At 43.6% G+C, this 21,959-nt stretch overlaps 2 protein-coding genes and 1 long non-coding RNA gene across 9 annotated transcripts; 2 read left to right on the top strand and 1 right to left on the bottom strand.

Annotated features, from left to right (window-relative positions):
- The first annotated feature begins 473 nt into the window (after positions 1 to 473).
- LOC120706733 (protein trichome birefringence-like 38) lies at positions 474 to 7,376 on the top strand. The gene is made up of 5 exons (XM_039991448.1): positions 474 to 800; positions 911 to 1,091; positions 6,358 to 6,533; positions 6,643 to 6,801; positions 6,883 to 7,376. The coding sequence occupies exons 1-5, from the start codon at positions 523 to 525 to the stop codon at positions 7,199 to 7,201; spliced, it is 1,113 nt and encodes a 370-aa protein (XP_039847382.1). The 5' UTR covers positions 474 to 522; the 3' UTR covers positions 7,202 to 7,376.
- On the bottom strand, positions 3,680 to 4,825 carry LOC120706734. The gene is made up of 2 exons (XR_005688410.1): positions 4,435 to 4,825; positions 3,680 to 3,908 (listed from the first exon to the last, which is right to left on the bottom strand). It is a non-coding gene; the product is annotated as an uncharacterized LOC120706734 (long non-coding RNA).
- Positions 7,377 to 12,521: 5,145 nt separating the features above from the next.
- On the top strand, positions 12,522 to 19,474 carry LOC120706732. Of its 7 annotated transcripts, none has more exons than XM_039991447.1 (6): positions 12,522 to 12,633; positions 12,730 to 12,786; positions 12,891 to 12,950; positions 13,111 to 13,185; positions 13,258 to 13,320; positions 18,923 to 19,474. In XM_039991447.1, exons 1-6 carry the CDS (start codon positions 12,594 to 12,596, stop codon positions 19,153 to 19,155), a joined length of 528 nt encoding a protein of 175 aa, XP_039847381.1. In that variant the 5' UTR covers positions 12,522 to 12,593; the 3' UTR covers positions 19,156 to 19,474. The 7 variants fall into 7 exon arrangements, with proteins under 7 accessions (XP_039847381.1, XP_039847376.1, XP_039847377.1 ...); XM_039991442.1 differs by lacking the exon at positions 18,923 to 19,474 and adding an exon at positions 13,645 to 14,310 and having other exon boundaries at positions 12,894 to 12,950; XM_039991443.1 differs by lacking the exon at positions 18,923 to 19,474 and adding an exon at positions 13,645 to 14,309 and having other exon boundaries at positions 12,894 to 12,950; positions 13,114 to 13,185.
- Positions 19,475 to 21,959: the final 2,485 nt, after the last annotated feature.

The raw sequence follows: 21,959 nt of genomic DNA, 5'->3' as shown, positions 1-21,959 counted from the left end.
GTTCCAGCTTTAAATCCCTCTAGAGAGAGACATCACTCCGCAATACTACAATCACATTGAAAGTTTAAACCACACTGTGTTCAAAATTAATGACCAATACAAAAAATGAATGGCTATCCGTGGAACTAGATTTGAGATGATTCAGTAATTTTATTATTAACTTTTTTTTTGCTACAAATTCCAAATCCCACATAACGCACAACATACTATGCCAAACCGGCCCAATTTATTCTTTGAAAAAAATTCCAAATCATGTTGAACCTTGCTTACAAAAATCAAGGGTCAAAGCAAACAGACATAGCTAAATCATGTACAGTAAGTTACAAATGGTAGAAACTTGGCCATGCACCCGATCGAGTTCAAATCTCTGCATCGTCTTCTCCTGGAGTCCTGGTTAATTAGCTGCCTCGTCAAAGCTTGGCTCTACACCACGCCAGTACCACATGGCTAGCACTATAAAGAAGCCCCCAAGATCTTCCCCTACCTGGCTCCCTCCGCTGTCTCCTCCTGTTTGGCACGAGGATGGAGCGGCGGCACCTCCTGCTCTCAGCGACTGTCCTGGTGGTCGTCCTCCTGGGCGCCTGCACCGCCGCCGCCGCCGCCGCCGAGAAAGCCGCCGCCGTCCCGTCGTCGTGCGACGCGTACAGGGGCAGCTGGGTTGTGGACGAGTCGTACCCGCTGTACGACGCGGCGAGCTGCCCCTTCGTCCGCACGGAGTTCGACTGCCGCCTCAATGGCCGCCCCGACACGGCGTACCTCAAGTACCGGTGGCAGCCCAGCCCGCCATGCTCCCTGCCAAGGTTCGTCTCGTCGTCATCTCCGGCCAGCCGAGCTGATCGTCACGATGGCCCATGTGTCGCCGCGCGCGTAGCGTTTGAGCTCAGAATCCTTCCACTGCTTCGCTTCGTAGGTTCGACGGGCGGAAGTTGCTGAGCGCGTGGCGCGGGAAGACGGCGGCGTTCGTGGGCGACTCGCTGGTGGCGAACCAGTACGAGTCGCTGCTGTGCATGCTCCACGCCGCCGCGCCCGGCGCCCGGACCAACGCGTCGTGGGCGTCCGGGGAGAACTCCTCCATCACCGTCCGTTTCGAGGTACGTGCGTTCGATCCTGCCGTGATTCTCCTTTCTCCATGAGTTGTTGTGAATTGTGATCACTTGGCAGAGCGCGCACAAGATTCGGTGTCCGGCGGGTGGGTCGGCCGCCAACCGAGGGGCTTGGTAGCAAATAAACACCGCAGGTTCCAAAAATAGCCGAAAAGATTATCTCTTCCTAGTTGTACGTATAGATAACATGCTTCGTCCTCCATTTCAAAGTGATATGGAACATAGTAAAAAAAAATACAAACATATAGTCAAATTTAAATTATTCTTGAAGAATTTTTTTAGAGAAAAGCTTCCCCCACTTTATTCCAAGGAATAAAGCATTCAAGGTGTTTAGCCTTTTACAAGTTCAAGATGTTGACGTGCCCGCTACAAACCAAAAGCGAAGGCTCAAGAACATGAAAAATTTTATTGATAAATTAAAGCAAACAACAACAAAAAAAATAATATTTTGTACAAATTTTTGAATAAGACGAATGGTCAAACTTGAGGTTAAAAAAATTAAATGACCTATAATTTGAGGGAGTAATATTCTTCTTCACCTCCTCACCACCTCTTGTCCACTTTTGCCTGTGCCAAATGGCGTGCCTCCTCACCATGTCGGTCTTGCCTTGCTGGTCATGACCCCAATCACTCTTCGTTTCCTCCGCCGCCACCGGTGGTTCGACGACCTCCAATAAATCTACCTTTGATGTCCGTTAGACTAAGTTGGATCCAAGTCGTCCATGGCGCAATATAGGAGTAGCCCATTGCCTGGTCCATAAACAACCAACCCAGGAAGCATCGCCTTGCTGCTCCTAATAAGCTTTATATGTATTCGTCAACAACTCTTCTTTCCCCGTAATGAAAAATATGTTCAGGTACGGTCGTGAAAAAAAAAAGCATGGCCTTCAACAAGATTATAAGATCGATGGCACCAGGCACCAATAGAGGTAGTAATAAAGGGCTCTAGATTTTGGCCTAGAAAATCTAAGGGCCAAACCTTAAAAGGGTTAGGCTCTAATCTTATACAATTTTGAGTTAAAAAATTTAAGAGTCATGTTGGTCTGTGAAGAGGTCACTAGAGTCATAGCCCATTACCACCGCTAGCCACCAACCTCGCATAAGTAGATCGTGAGTGGCTCCAACGTAGTTAGTTGGAGAGTGTCATCGTTCGCGGTGTCAATGTGAGCGTCTCCACAGGTGTTTGGGTAAGGAATCTCCATGCTGATGCGATGCTCGGATGAGCGGGCGCGCGCGCATCGTTATTCGTCAATAGATGCGCGCTTCCCGCGCATTTTCAAATAGTAAAGTCAGCTTGGAAGACCTATCGCTGCGAGTTTGGAATCTACACCCTGCACCCCAAGAGGCTGGTCTACTCTCGCGTGGCGACATCCATGTTCGTGGCACATGGTGCTTCGCATTCTCAATGTGAGCTTGTGTCAGGTCGTCGGCGGTGTTGTAGCCTTGTAGAATTAATTTCTGAGCACCTTTCTCTCAGCGTGTGTGTGTGTGTTTTGAGGTGGGATGAAAAACTAATGGTTTGACTTTAACCTGAGCTATTTAGCCCGGCCCGTGGTTCTTATAGGGCCAGTCTTCGGTCAGAGAAACTCAAGCCCAAAACATGGCCTGATGCAGCCTGAAATTTTATTTTATTTCCCTATTGAAAAAGGGACGCCGAGCACGATAAATACTCAGGTCTAGAGTGGCTGCACACCTTCATTGGCTGGCCGGGGGGCAGGGTGTCGTGTTAGATCTAGGGCGGAGCGGTCTTTGCGGGCTAGGGCAATTGTGGATCTATAGGCAGCGATGGCGATCTGGTTTGAATCCGGCACTTCGGATGGCAGTGGGCAACGGTGGAGTAGCTCTATTAGAGCTTCTCCAGTGGCTGAATCATGGATCGATGTGGCAGGCATAAAGCGAACTCTCACCGTTGGAGGAGAAGCCGACTCATAGAGGAGAGAGAGAAGAGTCGAATCGTAACTGAGAGTCGACTCCTGAGCAATAAAGAATTGATTGGGCCACTCGTCAAGCCTTCTGCCGTCCACTCATGGAGGAGAGAGAAGAGTTTGTGATTTTTTTGTTTTATACATAGGGCCCACAACTCTTTTGGTGTAAGAGTCGATTCTTCATTTTTGCGTACGTGGTCATCTCTCTCCTCGAGAATTCGAACCGCCACTGGAGAAGCCTCCTCCATCGGTCGACGGTATCGCCGGCTAAATTATTTTTCTAATCGCTAGCGAGTAGCTACGCACTCCTCGCCCAGCATTAAGCCGCTCCCCTCACAGACACGCGACCCGAGGCTTTGCTTTTACTGTGCCACCCAGCGACATCATCAGGGCATTCTGTAACTGCTGGAGGAGGCCTAAGGGGGTGTTTGGTTGTTGGGCTATCTCTAGCCTGGTTAGGAAGCCAGGGTAGCACAATACAACGGGTCTTGTTTGGTTGGCTGGTTTGGGTGATTCTGGCCTGAGCAAGACTCTGTTTGGATAACTGCACATAAATCGGCCTGCATAGTGCTATGCAATCATGGCCTATTTGGGGTTGTGCAAGGGGTGATACAATCACCATGGCTGGTAGTGGTAGGCTTACCCATGAGGTACTTGTCACTTGTATCTTTTTTTCAGTCTGTGCAAGAGAGCAGTAGTAATAATTTTACATTACTAGTACATTACTTGGGGTGAAGTATTCACCACGGTGGTGCATACAAAGAGCATTATTGCTCGATACAAATGGTGGGTATAAATTGTACTCATGCTTGATGAAAAAAATACATCGAGAACAAAGTTTGTAGCTGCCATCAAGAGCAAGTTTGAAGCTGACCAGGACCTGACCAAACATTTATAAAATGAAATTAGATCAAAAAAAGCAGAAGCAAACGGAGTTAGGCAACAACTCCAGTTAAATTAAATTCTATAGCAAAGCAATGTGTTGTGTAGCATCTGAAAAATAAGTTAAATTCTTTTGTAGGCTTATCAGTCAGTCCTCCAGAACACAGATACAATTATATGTGCAAGTCGGACAAATCACCAATATCTCAGATTGCTTACTGCTCGATTTGAGCTTCTAGCCATTCCTCACAAATAACTGAAGTATTGCAATGAAAACCACAAATACCAAGATGATTATTCATGGTTACTTCCTATTGTGCAACGAATTTAATGTCACAAGCAAGCAAGAAAACACCTATTAGTATTTGTCTATTGTGCAACGAATTTAATGTCTAAACAGAAAGCAAGAAAAGCAAGCAAGGAAATTGTCACAAGCAAGCAAGAACTCAACAGCAAGAAAGAAAAATAGATCTGAAGCTAAAAGGCGCCGGATGAAGCGATGCAGGAAGGTGGTAGGTGGGCACCATTGAATACAAGAGCACCCACGGCGGTGCCGGATCCCTTCTGCTGCTTAGATGGGTCTGCCTGGACGGGCTTGGCTAGGCAGCTTCGCTCGCAGCCCCCGCCCCCGCCCCCGCCGTTATGCTCTTCTGCCCACATGCACAAATCAACCGAATAGCACCAGATCTAGATCTCCCTCACCCGAATCTGAGCCAAAGTTTGCTCGAATCGAGCACATCGGACAGTGCGGCCATGAGCAGGAGTGGGTGATGCGAGGAAGAAAGCTACACCAGAGAGAAGCGAAGAGGGGACGCGAGGTGGCAACTGAGATGGGGGAGGTGAGGGGAACGGGGACCCCTACGCCCCGCCTGCACAGATGCTGCATGAGCGCAGGTCCTGGGTTCGACTCGAGTGAATTTTAGGTTGAGGTTAAAAAAATCATCTCGCCTGTTTATACGTTAAAGCATATAGAAATAGGACCCGGCTCATTTCAGTCTGCTCTCACACGGGTTACGGTATGAGTTACGGCGCCCCTGTGTAAGGGTGAGGCAGGGGTTCAGAGGTTTTCTCGGCTTTTGTGAGAAGTCTTCTTACATTAATGCCCGGGGTGGTTTGCCTCTCGCGGGTCGAGTTTTTTTTATGCACCCGCACGTCCCCGCCTGCACAACCTGGGCCTGGCTTAATTAGCTAGTACGCTCTATTTTCCCATGCTAACTAAGCCCGGTTAATAAACCCCTTTTGCATTGGTGGAGCTTGGCTAAAAGGTCTGAGCAGACATCCAAATAAGCGTTGGGCGGCATCCAAATAAGCGTTGGGCGGGTTATTGAAGGCTGGTTAGGAGTTAGCCACCCAGCCAAACAAATCCTTGGAGGAGCAGGGTGGCTCAAGGGAACTGGCACCAATTAACATCGATCATGGCGCATGGCAGCGCGAGTGCCATGTGGAAAATTCACTTGCCAAAAGTTTAACAGTTATTGTGGGAGTGGGAGTTGCAACTTCCCTTGTATTTCTATTTGAGGAGAGTTGGTATGGATTATTAGTAATTACAAATAATTACGGATACATTCATCTATCGGGAATCTAATGGAGTATACATATTCGATGAGGAATTTAGACGTCTACCATCACAAACGTTGGGTTTTGCAAAATTACCATTATTAAGATTGGCTTCGCAAATTTGACATTTAATACGGTACTGACAACTTGACTCGATCCCTTACCATTATGCCTCTTTTATTTTTCTTTTGGTTCGTTTCCGTTTTCTAGGCTGAGCAGATAAGTTAGGAGCCAAGGGCATTTTAAACCTTTCACTGGGGTGGAGAATGGAAAAGAAAGTAACAAATAGTAAAATAGGAATAATGGCAAGATATCAAATTGTTAATATTTGCGAAGCGAATCTTAACTGCGGTATGTAGTTTTGCAATCAAAATTTCTCCATATTCATTCAGGAAAAAAAATTAGGTGCAAACCACCTTCTCGGTGGAAATGAAAACCCTTTAAAAAATTATGGATATGCATTGTTTGAAATTAATATAAAAATTGAGGGAGAAATTTTGACGCACTAATGATGTACGGTAAATAAAAATAGATGGAGTAGTACATCTAATGATGCGCTATGGATATGTATTGTTTGAAATTTTTTGAATACTTGCAACTATGATATTTTTTTGACAAGCTTTCACGTTTTCGGCGAGAAGATGGTTTGCACCTAATATTTTTCCATTCATATAAGACCTTTTTTTGGGGGGCCAGGCTAGTGTGTTTTTTGGTCAGAGATGGCTACAAGTCAAAAGAGGTAGTATATGTGAAGTGGAAGAGTGGAATACGATGGGTATAAAGGCTCGACTGATGAATAATGCATATGAGTTTTGACTTTTGAGTGGTTGGATTATTCCAATAATAATCCAATCGTGACAAACTAAAAATGAATAATGACCCGTGCACAGGACTACGGTGTTACTCTGGTGTACTACTTGTCGCATTACCTGGTGGACCTCGTCCGCGACAGAGCCGGGCGCACCGTCCTCAAGCTCGACACGGTGGACGGCGAAGGCCGCAAGTGGCTCGACGCCGACGTGCTCGTCTTTGGCTCGTGGCGCTGGTGGGCTCGCAAGAGGTCAGAGCTCAGCTCCATCGCCCTTCGAAACCAATGCAATGCAGTTACAGGCCGGTCCAATTCTTTGTCTGAAGTAGTATCTGAACTCGCACTTGGTGTGTTCATTTTGCTGCAGCTGGGACTACATCCAGGATGGCGACACGGTCCTGCAGGACATCGACCGGACCCAGGCCTTCGCCAAGGGGCTCCAAGCCTGGGCTAGATGGGTCGACGCCAACCTCCTCCAGACCACCACCAAAGTCTTCTTCCAGGGATACTCTCCCAGTCACCTCCAGTAAGAATTTGCAAGAACTTGTAGATAGGCTGCAAGCCTGCCATGATCTATGACTAATAAGGTGGCAATGCAACCGTGCAGCGGCCAAGAGTGGGGGGCGCCGCCGGGGACGACGTGCACGGCGGAGACGCAGCCGGTGAGCGACGCCGCCGCGGCGTACCGCGGCCAGGCCCCCAACCCGCAGGACGCGATCGTGAGGAGGGTCCTGGCGGGCATGTCGAAGCCGGTGCACCTGCTGGACATCGCCTTCATGTCGCAGCTGAGGAAGGACGGGCACACCACCAAGTACAGCGGGGGCAGCGGCCCCGGCGCGGACTGCACCCACTGGTGCGTCGCCGGCGTCCCGGACTCCTGGAACACCCTCTTCTACTACTCGGTCCTCACTGCGGGGAACTCGTAACGGTCTTCAGCTAGGGCCCTGTTTGATTCTCCCTATCATAGCATAGCACACAATTCCCGAGAAAAGAATTTCACATGCATAGAGTATTAAACGAAGTTTACTTGCAAAACCTTTTCACGGATGGGTGTAACTTTTCACGACGAATCTAATGACAATAATTAATCGATGATTGGCTACAGTGATGCTACAACAACCATCCTCTAATCGTGCGGTCAAAGGCCTCATTAGGTTCGTCTCGCGAAGTAGCGCAGAGTTGTGAAGTTAGTTTTGTAAATTGACTTTATTTAGTACCCCTAATTATTGGTCAAAATTTTTGTGCTACTTGTACTACTCTCATCCAAACAGAGCCTAGCATGTATAGTTCAACAATGACAGGAAAACATAGTATCATCGGACCTATCTGTTTATTTTTTAACTTTAGAAGATTGATTTATTGGGGAACAAGAATTTTCAACTTGAAGGAATATAGGGACATAAACGGAACAGTTTATTGCGAAATGGATATGCTCACATTTGCTACTCTCTAAGCACTAACGATGTCCTTAATCTTCAATTGAGAACTTTGCAAATAGTGCTTCTGTTTCCCTTTACTACCAATTGAGTGTACGAATGTTTTCTGGTGCCAAGAGAAACTCCTTGGATCTGTAGCAAACATATTTATAGAGCCACTCTAAAGAACTAGCCATTACTCCAAATGATACACACGTAGCCACTGGCGGACCGCTTTGGCGGCGAAACTGGGCTCCGGCCCCCCTTGCCCAAAAGAAATTTTCAAACTATATCTCTGCAGCCCATAAAACTTAAGCCCAGTAGCCCACGAACGGGTCAACGCTGAAACAAAGAAGCTAGCGAAGCCCATAAAACGAAGCTATATATATATATATATAATGTCATTTCTGACGTCAGCTATATGTCACTTGGATTTTTTTTTAAAATTGCCCCCCCCCCCTACATTTTGCTTCACGGTCCGCCACTGCACGTAGCATTGACTGACTCATTCGGTTAGGGCAAAATCCGTTCGGTCAGGCAAATTTGAACAGGGCTAACGGTCACTAACATATGACCGACTGATTCGGTCGTGTCAAATTTTCATACACACCAGGCCTTGTTTAGTTGCAAAATTCAAAATTCCAAATCCCGAATCTATCACATCAAACAGGAATCTTACATGCGCATGGAGTATTAAATCTAGACAAACAACTAATTGCATAGTTTACTTGTAAATTACGAGACAAATCTAATGAGCCTAATTAGGCCATGATTAGACACTAAATTACTACAGTACCATGCGCTGATGGATTAATTAGGCTCATTAAATTCGTCTAGTAGTTTATAGACGAGTTCTGTAATTAATTTTGTGATTAGTCTATATTTAATACTTCAAATGTGAAAAGATTTCATTTCAAAAACTTTACACCCGCAACTAAACGAGACCCAAATAAATCTATCATTCCAGAGAGGTCTGCAAGCTAGATTGTCATGCTGAAAATCACTGACCAACTTATGCATGCATAAGTTGACAAACTATGCTGACATCACCTATATGTATGCAGATCTGGACTAAAAAAATTATAACTATTAAACTGAGCATCTGGGTTAAATTTGAATTGCACCATTATCTTTTTTAGACAAGATCTTCAAAATAAGACCACACTCGTCTATATTTGCATGATATTTAAAAAATATTTTTAAATATTAAATAATTAGATTCAGCTACTGGAAACAAATATTTTAACAACACCCACAAATAAATATTGTTACGAACAAATAAATTAACACAATGAACAAATAATAATGTACAACAAACAAAACATTAAACATCTGAACATTTAATTGAATAGACTAAATAATAGAAATGAATATCGCGAACAAATGGGCCAACATCACAGAATAATTTGGTCTACAAAGAGAACAAATAATTTAGCATTATGAACAAATTATTTACACGCAGAAAAATAAATTTATATAAAAACTAATTACATTGCAAAAAATATTATTACAAGTATATATACACATGCTAAACAGATAGTATATAAAATAAATATATACATGAAGTATGAATTATTATTCAATGCAAATGAATTGTCCCAATAGGCCAATATAGAAAATCACCTAATTATATACAAGAAAGAGGAATGTTGTTGAGAAAAGATAAATTAAGGATATCTACCTAAGGTTCAAAAGGGAAAACAAAATGGAAAGAAAGGAGTAAATGAAAATAATAAATGTGTACGTAGAGAATTAGGACGAAAAAATCGAAATAGTCTTCAATCTAGTGGTTATAGAGCACCTGAGTAGCATCGAGTAGGTTTATATTCGACTTCTCATGGAAGCGAGAATTAAACGGATCTGGAATCCGAAAGGAAATAATAGAAAACCAGAAGCAAAGAAAAAGAACACAGAGAAATTAGAAAGAAAAAACTACACTAAATCACTCACTAAAGGAGAAATAAAAGGAAAGTTAAAGGCCAGTAAGAAATTAAATAGAAAAGCAGTAAAGAACAAAATGAGAAAAACTAGAAAGAAAAAAAAAACTCGCTAACCTACAATCAGGAGCTACATGTAAGAAAAAACAGACCAGAAAAACTCAATCGTCGATGAGCTACAGGCAAGAAAAAGAAGAGATAAGAATAAAAGAAACAACAACCCACGCTGATAAGCTAAATTCTCTCCGCGCGTGGCTGACTAAATCCATTGATTGGCTGATTTGGGCTGGCTAAATCTCTCGAATAAGTTCCTTCAGGCGATGGATGAGGAAGTTGTAGCGCAGGTAATACATAGCTTTTCCGCTCGCCAACCGGCCGACTGGCCATTAGAGAGGGAGAAGACCGGCGGAATCCCTGCCGGCAAACGACTTGGCCTCAAAGTCGCCCTCTTCGCCCCTGAACACTGTAGCGAGGGGACAAGGAATAATTATCTACTCCGTCCGACTAGTTCCGGGTTCGAGTCCCGAGCAACCCATATCCCTATCCCTATCACTATCCCTATATATATATATATATATATATATATATATATATATATATATATATACTCCATATACTAAAAAGAGGCTAAGAGTGACACTTTTTTCCGTCGTCTTACCTCTCGTGCGATCCCGTCGCCCCCCTTCGATACACGTCCGTCTTCCGATGAACAAAGACCGTTCGTTTGAATCCCTGATCGCCCGCCGCTCCGTCAATTGGTTTGAAAAAAGCGATAATCTCGGTCCCTTCGAATCCGTCCCCGCTTCCGTGGTGCGCTCAACCCTAAATCCAAAACCCATTCCGCCGCCATCGTCCCTGGCGTTCCTCCCCCTCCCCCTCGTGAGGCCGCCGTCGGCCCGTCGCCGTCGCTCCGTCTCGGCCACCGTTCCGGGCGCTGCACCCAGGCGATCTACGGCCATCAAAGCCAGCGCCCCGTCACACGGTTGCCCCGTCGTGATCGTCGCCGGCTACTAGCCACCGTCATCCCGTCGCACCGCCGTCGCCCGCCGCCTGCTCGCGGCTCCGCCGAGGACACGCCGTCCGTCATCGCCCCCGCCTGCTCGACGGCTTCGCGCTGGGCAACTGCACCTCTCTCCCCAAACCCGAGGCTGGCTACAGGCTCCCCGTCGTCGCCCTCGCCGTCTTCGCCCCAGACGCCGCGGCAGAGGGAGGAGAAAGGATCGCTGACACCCTGAGGATCAAGACCTGCCCATGCCCTATTTTGTTCTGCCTTCTGCATCTTCCACAGGTGATTTTCTTCCCGTGAATTTTGTTTCCTACTCCTGATCTGATCTGATCTGATCTGAGCTACACCAGCTCCCTATTTTAGTAGTAAGCTTTCCTGCTCTCATCGGAAGAAAGCTGCACCATGCATGAGTGAGAACTGAGAACTAGGATGTTTTCAACAATGTCAGGCCACAATATTCAGTCAGACATGTGCGATCCACTTTATTTAGAACTTAGCTGTACTGCGTGCCTCCTGATCTGATGCTCCTTTTTTATTTTATTCATGCACTCAAATAGGACCCTTGGAAAAACCAAACAGACTGTCCACCATAAATAAGGGTTACCAGAACAGACGAATTGAAGCTGTTATCTTGGGACAACTACACACTTGCATGTGGGATGCTCTAACCTACATGCGTGTTTTGCTCTCTGAGAAGTTTCTGATGGTGCCATGATCTGTTGCAAAATTGATCTGTTCGAACTGTTACCTGAGTTCTGTACTTGAGCCAGGTTTAAAGTACTTTGATCTTTTCCGGCTTCTTTGTTCCAATCAGTTAGTAGCCAACAAGAATGTCAAGAGAATTTAAACTGATTTCAGAATGCTGCTGTGATCCCTATCCATGAGCTGTGATGCTAACCTGTATATTTCTGATGGTGCATGCTGGAAGAATCTAACTCTACTATTTGAGTTGATTTGTGTAGTGGTATATGAAGATTACAGATTACCATGTTCACTGAATGAGGTGACGATGTTTCAGGCTTGCAGGAATCCAAAGTGCTCCTTTGATCAGCTCAGGTTTGATGCTGGTGGTTTCTGCACGTCAGATCACTCCAAGGTAAACCTGTTGTCCATCACTGCTATGCAAATAGAGTATTTTTAGTTTGCAAATCGGTTCACCATGATAGTTTGTATGCTCTGGAATTTGTATCCGCAATTGACGAATTATTCATCAGGAGATGCATGTTTATTGGGAAAAGAGTATTGAATTGGACGGCATGCTCAGGATTATTTACAGCCTGCATTTGCTTTAGTTTAATTATTATTGTTTCAAACCCATTTATTGGACACCAGACACATTGGACTAAGAGGTGTTTATGCATGATTTACATCTTCTAAGACAGATACACAAAGAAAGTCATATTGAGTGCATGTTATTTTTTTTCTGATAGCTGGTTTTAGAAGCCTAATTTCTTTCCACGGTGACGTGCGCTGCACGGCCAACATTGCCGGCGTTGCATCGGTCACATCGCCACCGCCGTTCAAGGAGCCTACGTCGACGCCTTTGATGGGTTCTTCCAACAATTCCAAAGGTACTACTTGTTTTCTTTTAGTGCCAAACGTTGGGGTGCTTGAACGTTGATAGTCTTTATTGTTTCTACAGGCCTTGGCAATGTTGATGATGCGCACGTTTTTAGAAGAGAACGGGAGAGAGTCCGTTCTGCCGCAATGACAGATGAGCAAAAAGAGGAAAAGAACAGGAAGCGGCGTGAGTCATATAAGAGGAAGAAGTGTTATCCAAACAACAAAGAAAACGAACCAGGTTTGCACCTGTTGGAGTGGACGTGTCAATCTTTTTTATGCAGTATATTTCAAGCCACGTGACACGGTTTCAATATCTTTAGGTGATAGGATCCTGACTATCTTGAAATCTGATGATAAAAGAATTGAAAGAAACAAGAAGCGGCGCGAAGCTTATCGGATGAAGAAAGATGCAACTCAAATCAAATTGAATTTTACAGGTGTGTGTTCAATTCAAATAGTGTTTTCTGCATAAACAAAGTGGCCCCATGCTGTTTTCCCATTCAAAAGTATGTTTATCTTTGATGTTGTCACAGCTGAGCACCATGTAGAACCCGTCATCAGTATTCCGACAACCATCGAAGATCCCACCAGTATGAGTACCTATCTTATTTTAAGTACATTTGTGTTATCTGTTTAAAAAGATTATTATTTAAGCCAACTTTTTTATGGTTGTAAAAATTTTCTGTTTCTACAGCAGCCGAACACCTTGTTGCATCAATCGTTTGCACGCCTAAAGTCATCGAGCATCACGCAGGTGTTTGGCTGTCCCACTCAAAATTTCTTTTAACATGGTGTGTGTGTGTGTGTGTGTGTGTGTGTGTGTGTGTGTGTGTGTGTGTGTGTGTGTGTGTGTGTGTGTGTGTGTGTGTGTGTGTGTGTGGGAGCATCTAATTATATTCATGCTCCTTTCAAAGTAGACGTGTCCAATGGAGCTAAACAGTATGGTACACCCACATCCTGCAGTCTTACTTTCACCGAGCATACTGCAGGTAAGAGTGTCTTTCGCCTTCAATCTATGTTTTATGCGAATGAGCTTTACACTAAGGACTATACTTGATAAGATGGATCCCCTGCAAACACGGTGACTCCTCATCCGTCTAACGTATGCACGGAGGTCCTACCAGGTATGTGATACCCTACCTAAATATTGAGGCCTCGGCAATTCCTTAGTTTGTACCAATTGTTTCGTCTGTATGATTTTCATGTACATTCTTTCATCAATATAGTGAATATCTAATATTGATGTCTCATCAATTCCTTAGTTTGTACCAAATGTTTGGTCTTTATGATGTTCATTCATGTAGTAGTTACTGTCTAATATATTGGCTTATTTGGGACATTTTAACAATGTCATTGTTGTACTTTTAACTGTAATGCTAAATTATAAATATAAGTTTAGATGACAACTGCACAAATTTATTGATTCGATTGTAATTTTTAATTTTCAGTTCTTGGCTATCAACACTTGACTGCTTGTGCAGATATCTCAAGTGCGAGTGTCAAAACCTGTAAGACAAAACCGTTGACTAATGAACAACGGGACCGTATAAATAAACGTCGTCGTGAGTTATATCGTGAGAAAAAAGAATCATCGAAGCCGTGTGACGTAGATAGATGGGAAACCAAAAAGACACAGACCGGGAAGCATATCATGCAAAGAAGGAAGCAAGCCAGATATCAAGTGAAAAGACTAAGCCTAAAAAGAAGGCTGGTGCAGATCGTAATCGAGCTTACAAGAGAAGATTAAAAGATTTCTGGGAAAACAATCTACACCCAGAATCCATCGCCATGGAAAATCCGCAGTTTACACCTCAAATCATATTCCCCACCCAAGGTCAATCCAAATTAACCGCTGAAGATTTTGAAATTGAGTTAAATAGACCGCCGCTCTTCGTTCCGGTCCCATCAGATCAAGGTTTAGATAGCAAAGATATTGAAAAAACCAATGAACTGCCATCTGCACACCAACCTCGATGACAGCGTGTTCCTCCGGGGGAGAGACAAAACCATTTAGCCCATCGCAATCTCTTATTTGAAGCCATAATTGGAAGAAAATACTTGGGTCCCCCCAATGAGATCCCCGATGTGGTAGATGAGATCCCCGATGTGGCAGATGCTCCAACACAATCTACCATCATTAACACTGGTGAATGCCTCTTTTTTACCCTGATTCATTTTTAACACTATTTCTATTTGATTGCTAAATCAACATTGAAATATAGGAGCAAACTACCCAAAACGAGCGCACCACGCAAATCCACAGACACAAGAATCCGTTGTTGGTGCATCAATAGTTGAGGATGGTAATTTATCTAAAGCTATATTTTTTTGAAACTCGACAAACTATTTAGCTAAACCTCTTTCTACTTACCAACATGTCACATAAATCACTCCAATACGCAGATGGTGATGATGATGTTGTATTTGAGGAGGACGAGGGTTATCTATTCGCGGGACAAGGTAGCTTTATTAAAAAATGTTTATTAAAAATAATATTTGATCATTTAATAATATGTTATTATCTATTTTATTGAATATAGAAGAAGAAGATGAAGTTGATGTGGAAATCAACCTTGACGATGAAGATAATGGTGTGCCAGATGCGTTGGATCCTTATGACAAGGTCTATGCTAATGTGCCATCTGAAACACATAAGTTAGAGGCGGTGGAGAATTGCGAGCACTGCAATGCTAAGAAGTTTGACTACGAAACTCCAGGTTTTTGTTGTCGCAGTGGGAAGATACATTTTATCCACACCCGATACACCGCCTGAACTTATGAGGTTGTGGACGGCTTCAGATGCTGATGCAAGACACTTCCGTTCTAACATCAGATTCTTCAATGACAATTTCTCATTTACTTCGCTATATTGTCACCTTGATCGCATGACTACGAACATGCGTAATGGAGGTGTGTATACGTTCCGTGCCCACAGTCAAATTTACCACAATGTACGTTCATTTGGTAAAGAGGATGGTGCTAAACCAAGACATCTTGAGTTGTATTTCCATGATGATGACCCTTCGCTCGAGCTTCGTTATCGAAGATGTCGAGAGGAATGCCTAAGGAAATACAAGGAAGTCATCGATAGGTTGGTTGCGATCATGCGGGGCAACCCATACTCTGAGCATTTTAGGACTATGGGTGCAGTTGATAATCTAGAGAATTATCATGTGGAATTGAATCTTGACCAAAGGTTGGACCAGCGAACCTACAATGTACCTATCAAATCAGAGGTTGCTGCAGTTTGGATAGAGGGTAGCGAGCGTCATGGGCAGTTCGAGCATAGTGTTGTACTCCAAGGGAAGGATAGATCTATTCATGGTATTCGATCATACCATGGTTGTTATGATGCTCTGTCATACCCACTATTCTTCCCTAGGGGTGAGCTTGGGTGGCACAATTGCACCCCAAAGGTGGGAGTCACAGTGGAGCAAGTAAATGCTGCTCGTGAAGTCCAGAAGGCACGTGCAGGCGGCGAGGATCTAGGTACATTGTCAGACACATATATTTATTGTTTATTTTAATAACTTTTCTCTGTGATTTAATAATTAAAATAACAACTACATTCTCCATTCGTGCAGGGAGTGCTGGAAATTTATGTGTCTCAGTGCGTGACTACTACTGCTACAAATTTCAAATGCATCCTGGTATTTTTAGCCCAATATTTTTTGGCAAGCGGCTTTTTCAACAATTTGCTGTTGATATATATATGTTAAGATTGAAAGCTCTCGATTAGATTACATTAGAAATAATCAGGATAGTCTCAGGGCCGACCTGTACTAGGGTCTTGTCGATAGTTTGAATGCTGGTGAGGGCCAAGCCGATGCTGTTGGAAGACGTACTGTTCTTTCTACAACATTCATCGGAGGTCCCCGTGATATGAGGCGCCAGTATAAGGATGCAATGGCCCTGGTACGCAAGTACGGCAAACCGGATATCTTCCTAACAATGACCTGCAATCCTAATTGGGATGAGATCAGGAATGAACTGATCCAGGCCAGTCAGCACAAGATCGACCAGATCTTGTATCCCGTGTGTTTAGGGCGAAGCTGGAGGCTATGAAAATAAAGTTGTTGAAGAATGATATACTTGGAAAGGTTCAAGCGTACGTGTATGTTGTGGAGTTTCAAAAGAGGGGTCTACCACATGCTCACTTCTTGCTCATAATGAAAAGGAAATGGAAGCTCACGTGTCCGGAGCAGTATGACCGACTTATATGTGTTGAGTTGCCAAACAAGAAGAAATATCCAGAGCTGTATATGATGGTGACTAAGCATATGATGCATGGGCTGTGCGGTGTGCTAAATCCAAATTGCCCGTGTACTAAGGGTCGTTCTTCATGCAAAAATCATTATCCGCGTCCCTTCGCGGAGTCCACCTCACAGGGTAAAGATTCTTACCCTATATATCGTCGCCGTGACAACGGGTGTAAAGAGAAGGTTCGAGGTTATGAGCTTGATAATCGATGGGTTGTCCCTTATAACCCGTACCTACTGCATGCGTTCAATTGTCACATAAATGTTGAGGCCTGTAGCAGCATTAAATTGGTAAAGTATTTATTCAAGTATGTATACAAAGGTCATGATTGGGCTTCAATAGCTGTTAGGGAGTCTGGTCAGGCGGATAAAGAAGGGAACGTAGACGAGATCAAAGCATACAGAGACGCTCGATGGGTGACCCCACTAGAGGCGTTGTGGAGGATATATGGTTTTGACCTTAGCAAGAATCATCCCCCTGTACAACAATTCCAGCTCCATCTTCCCGACATGCACATGGTGTCATTTCACAATCGTTAAAAGATTGAGCACGTTGTTAATAAATCAGGTGCCGATGAATCAATGTTGACTGCATACTTTAAAGCAAATGGGTTGCATGAGTTTGCTCGCAACATATTGTATCGTGATTTTCCGGAATTTTTCACATGGCAGTCTGATGGTAAATTTTGGCGAGTTGGGAGGATCGTATCAGCTCATCCAGCTAAAGGTGAACGCTACTATCTCCGGATTCTCCTAAATCATGTGGCTGGAGCAACTTCATATGAAGATTTGAGAACCGTTGATGGCGTGATACAACCTTCTTTCCGTGAAGCTACCGAGAAAAGAGGGTTGATTGAGGAGGACAGCTCACTTGATGATTGTCTTTCTGAAGCTGCCTTGTATCAGATGCCATCATCACTACGAAGGCTTTTTGCAACAATATTGGTATTTTGTGAACCGAGTGATGTATTCGCACTCTGGCAAAAACACTTGGATGCAATGTTTGAGGATTATCGTCGCAACAATCCATCAGATGCTATTGTTGAGCAGATGGTCATAATTGATATTAGAAACATGCTGCAATCAATGGGGAAGGATATAAAATCATTCCCACTCCCTGAGATTGATAACACTTACGATGACGCTTGTGGTGTTCCACGAGAGATATTCGAGGAATCAAATATAGAGAGCACTGAGGATGACGTGGCCTTATCAGAGTCCCTTAACAATGAGCAGAGGGTTGCTTACGATGAGATCTTGTCATCTATTGATTCCAATGACGGCGGTTTGTTTTTTGTGGATGGCCCTGGTGGCACCGGGAAAACATTCTTGTATAGGGCTTTGCTTGCCAAAGTCCGCAGTCAGAACAAAATTGATGTTGCGACAGCTACGTCTGGGGTTGCTGCATCCATAATGCCCGGTGGGAGAACAGCACATTCACGTTTCAAGATTCCACTTACCATTGATAGTGGCGGATATTGTAGTTTTACTAAACAAAGTGGTACAGCGACTCTGCTACACAATGCTTCTTTTATTGTTTGGGATGCGGTTTCTATGATCAAGAAATAAGCAGTGGAGGTGTTGGACAATAGCATGCATGATATAATGGATAGGCCCGATTTGCCTTTTGGTGGGAAGACTGTTGTGTTTGGGGGAGATTTTAGGCAGGTCCTACCGGTTGTCAGGAAGGGGTCGAAGGCTCAAATAGTTGAGGCTTCATTACGCAGGTCATACCTATGGGATTACATGCGTCACCTAAAGCTTGTGCGCAACATGAGAGCGCACAGTGACCCATGGTTTGCTGAATATCTTTTGCGCATTGGCAACGGAATAGAGGCCAATGCTGATGGTGAAGTCCGTCTCCCAGACAAAATTTGCGTGCCATATACTGGAGATGGCAATGATCTTGATAGATTAATTCAGTGCATCTTCCCTAACCTTAATGAGAGCATGGCAGACAAGGACTACATCACTTCTAGAGCTATTTTGTCCACACGCAATGATTCGGTTGATAGAATTAATATGAAGATGATTGGATCTTTCCAAGGTGGGGAGGTGGAGTATCATAGTTTTGATTCTGCTGTAGATGATCCACACAACTATTATCCATCGGAGTTTCTTAACACCCTTACACCCAATGGATTGCCTACACATGTGTTAAAGCTAAAGGTTGGTTGTCCAATAATATTGCTTTGGAACATTGATCCTGCAAATGGTTTATGTAATGGTACGAGGTTGGTTGTCCGTGGTTTCCAAAGAAATACTATCGATGCTGAAATCGTGTTGGGCCAACATGCTGGAAAATGAGTTTTCCTCCCTCGGATACCCTTATGCCCCTCTGACGATGAGATGTTCCCGTTTCAATTCAAAAGAAAACAGTTTCCTAACCAGCTCAGTTTTGCCATGACGGTCAACAAGTCACAAGGTCAGACTATTCCTAACGTCGGTGTTTACCTCCTTGACCCAGTGTTCTCGCATGGACAATTGTATGTTGCAATGTCAAGGGCAACTGCAAGAACAAACATCAAGATTCTAGCACTTCCACCTAATGCCACTGAGCTGGAGGAAGAAGCTAAAAAGGAGAAGAAAAATGGTAAAAAGAAGGGTAAGGAGACTATCAATAACAAGAAAGAAAAGAAAAAGATCACAGTGTATACATTTACTAAGAATATTGTATACAAAGAGGTCCTAACGGCATAGTAAAGATGTATTATATTGTACTAATCGTTGCATATAACTAATGTTGTTGTTTTCCAAGTTAAATCTTTATGCATCTAACACTTTTCTTTGTTTCATCACTGCAGAGTTGTGTAGTTACTTTGCTTACGTGACCATGGATATGGTCATCGGATTATTGTGCACACATATTGCAATATGGTACTATGGTTATTTCTATCGTCGCTTAATATTGAAAGGTCTGTTAATTGTACTCATAATGGCTAATGTGTTCTCAATATTCTACAAATTTTGTCATAGTTCATGATAGAAATGGATTGCTGAGTGTTATCTTAGAAGTTCACATTTGGTAGAAAAGTTCCCGGAGTGTGGAGATTTGTAAGGTGAGTATATACTGCTTTGTGAAAATGATTTCTTGTGATCTTCAATAATTGTTGCTATCGGCCACATATAGGATATTTACTTATGTGTCTGAATTGTTCGCAGGATCACGTTAAGATGCGGCATAATTTCATCATCGATCTGTTGTCATCGGACTTGAATTCTTATCGAAAACTGCTTCCTGCTGAAGTAAAAAATTTTCTTAGCAACATCAATGGATGGGATATAAAATAGAATTCACTATAGTTTTGTTTGTATAAGAGTGTGCTTCAGTGACAATGACATATCTATGGATTTATTTGGAACTATATGTTATGTATTGGTATGTATACAGAGTGCCCGTGCGTATCAAGTATACTGAAGCATTTATATAGTTATCTCGGTCGCTGATATATTTGTTTATAAATTTTTTTTGCCCGTTGCAACACACGGGCACGAACCTAGTTCAAAATAGAAAAGACTAATCTTAGTTTTGAATTTTTACTCACTTCACTTCCACGTCACCAAAGCATCATTACAGTAGCCTAATCTACAACTTCTCTTCCATCATGGTTTTCAGACATCACCTTCCACTACAACTTCTTCATACTTAAAGACTGATCTACCATACTGATGACTTCATATTTAAAGACTGATCCATCCCACAGAAAGCCAAATGACTTCAGTATGCCTAGTCTAGATTACTACCAGGGCTGTACTGACAAATTCGGAGGCCCTGTGCAAAACAATGGGCCGGTCCCAGTGGCTTAGACCTCGTTTGCTTTTTTCAGTTTAAGTATAAGTCCTGTCACATCGTAGGTTTAAACATCAATGAAAATTATTAAACATAGACTTATTATAAAACTAATTTTATAATTCGTGATTTAATCACGAGATGAATCTATTAAGCCTAATCAGTCTATAATTTGACAACTAATTGCTATAGTAACTATCTGCTAATCGTGCATTAATTATACTTAATAGACTAGTCTAGAGCCCTGATTGCAACTTATGCAATTAGTCTTATATTAAGTTGGTATCCGAACATTTGAATTGATATCCGAATATTCAATGTGACAGCTACTTAAAAAACCAAATGAGACCTTAGTGCAGGATAGACCTGGGCATGGGCTACCCGACCCGACGGACCCGACCCAACCCGCCCGAAAATAGCCCGACCCAACCCGACCCGAAGAGTTTGATGGGCGGGCTCGAGTCAAAATTTTTGACCCGGTATGACTGACGGGCCGGGCACGGGCTAAAAATTTTGACCCGAAACCCGAAAAACCCGAAGGAACCCGACATTTTACATAGGCCCGGCCCGACCCGACCCGAACCCGACCCGACCCGACCCGACTGGCTGTCAGGTCGGGTGCGGGCTCAATTTTACGGCCCGGCCACCGAGTCGGGTCGGGCACGGGCCGCTAGAAAAAACACCGGGCTTTTTTTGGCCCGACCCGAACCCGACCCGGCCCGGAGGATGCCCAGGTCTAGTGCAGGATCACGAATACCAAACGAAAGCAGTCGACAAGCGCAATGTGTCATGCGAAAGGAAGAGGCAAGCAATGCGCTTACGATGATTCATCTTTCAGGAGCAATTTGGGCCACATTTTGTTACAAATTAGGCCAACAATCAATTAAATTAAATCCTCTACATAATTATACTTAATGTATACCTAATATTTTGGAGGGCCTTCGAATTTGGGAGCCCTCGCCCCCAAAAACAGGCCTAATTACTACGATAGTACTAAGGTTCGACGCCACTCCATACTTAGTTATTCTAGGGTTTAGATTTCTATTATGCAAAGTCAGTGGCGGAGTTGAGGGGGGCTGGCAGGGGGCATGCCCCCCCCCCCCCCCCCCCCATTATATTTTTTGTTTAAGTACTCTTTAATCTCAGTTCAATTATTATCGGAGTTTGTTCGGTACCAGCCCCCTTATAAATTTCTTTCCAGTTCCGCCACTGTGTATGCCACTCCATCCTCCTGTCTCTTCTTCAGCAGGGCTGTGAAGGCTGCATCCCCCTTGGCCCTCACCATAGAACAGCACGGTTGGCTGATCAGTGTTTGGCATGAAATTTGAGAATGGCATGGACAGGTGCTGCAGTACAGTACAATAAAAGCAAATACTTATGTTAGGGATGTTACACACACGCACGCATGTGGATGGTACCTTAAGATGACCAGAAGACTAGCAAGTGAAGCTCCAAAGGATGTGGTCCTTCTGTGAACATTTAACTGTATATGATAAATAATAAAAATGATCGCGAATAAATAAATCAACATCATAGAACAACTAAATCTACAAAGAGAAAATTCTTTGCATGGCCCTAAAAAAAATAGCACTATCTTGTATGACCCTACAAAAATAAAAGTTTCTTATGTAGCCTCCATTTTATTTTCTATCTTGTATTTGGCTGGCCATCACCTGCCGTTGGAAAATTCCGTCAACATCGCACGGAGCCCGAC

Source organism: Panicum virgatum, chromosome 5K (genome assembly GCF_016808335.1).
Source record: "Panicum virgatum strain AP13 chromosome 5K, P.virgatum_v5, whole genome shotgun sequence".
Lineage (NCBI taxonomy): Eukaryota > Viridiplantae > Streptophyta > Magnoliopsida > Poales > Poaceae > Panicum > Panicum virgatum.
Note: the sequence above shows the minus strand (reverse complement) of the source record. Positions and strands in the feature narration are given on the sequence as shown.

What these genes read in the sequence shown, in the direction of transcription:
- LOC120706733 (XM_039991448.1), top strand. Translation starts at nt 523, where the DNA reads ATGGAGCGGCGGCACCTCCTGCTCTCAGCGACTGTCCTGGTGGTCGTC. An exon ending in CCGCCATGCTCCCTGCCAAG is followed by an intron (nt 801 to 910) that starts GTTCGTCTCGTC and finishes TTCGCTTCGTAG; the next exon opens with GTTCGACGGGCGGAAGTTGC. An exon ending in TGGGCTCGCAAGAGGTCAGA is followed by an intron (nt 6,534 to 6,642) that starts GCTCAGCTCCAT and finishes ATTTTGCTGCAG; the next exon opens with CTGGGACTACATCCAGGATG.
- LOC120706732 (XM_039991440.1), top strand. Translation starts at nt 12,594, where the DNA reads ATGAAGAAAGATGCAACTCAAATCAAATTGAATTTTACAG. An exon ending in AATCAAATTGAATTTTACAG is followed by an intron (nt 12,634 to 12,729) that starts GTGTGTGTTCAA and finishes ATGTTGTCACAG; the next exon opens with CTGAGCACCATGTAGAACCC. An exon ending in ATGCACGGAGGTCCTACCAG is followed by an intron (nt 13,321 to 13,644) that starts GTATGTGATACC and finishes TTTAATTTTCAG; the next exon opens with TTCTTGGCTATCAACACTTG.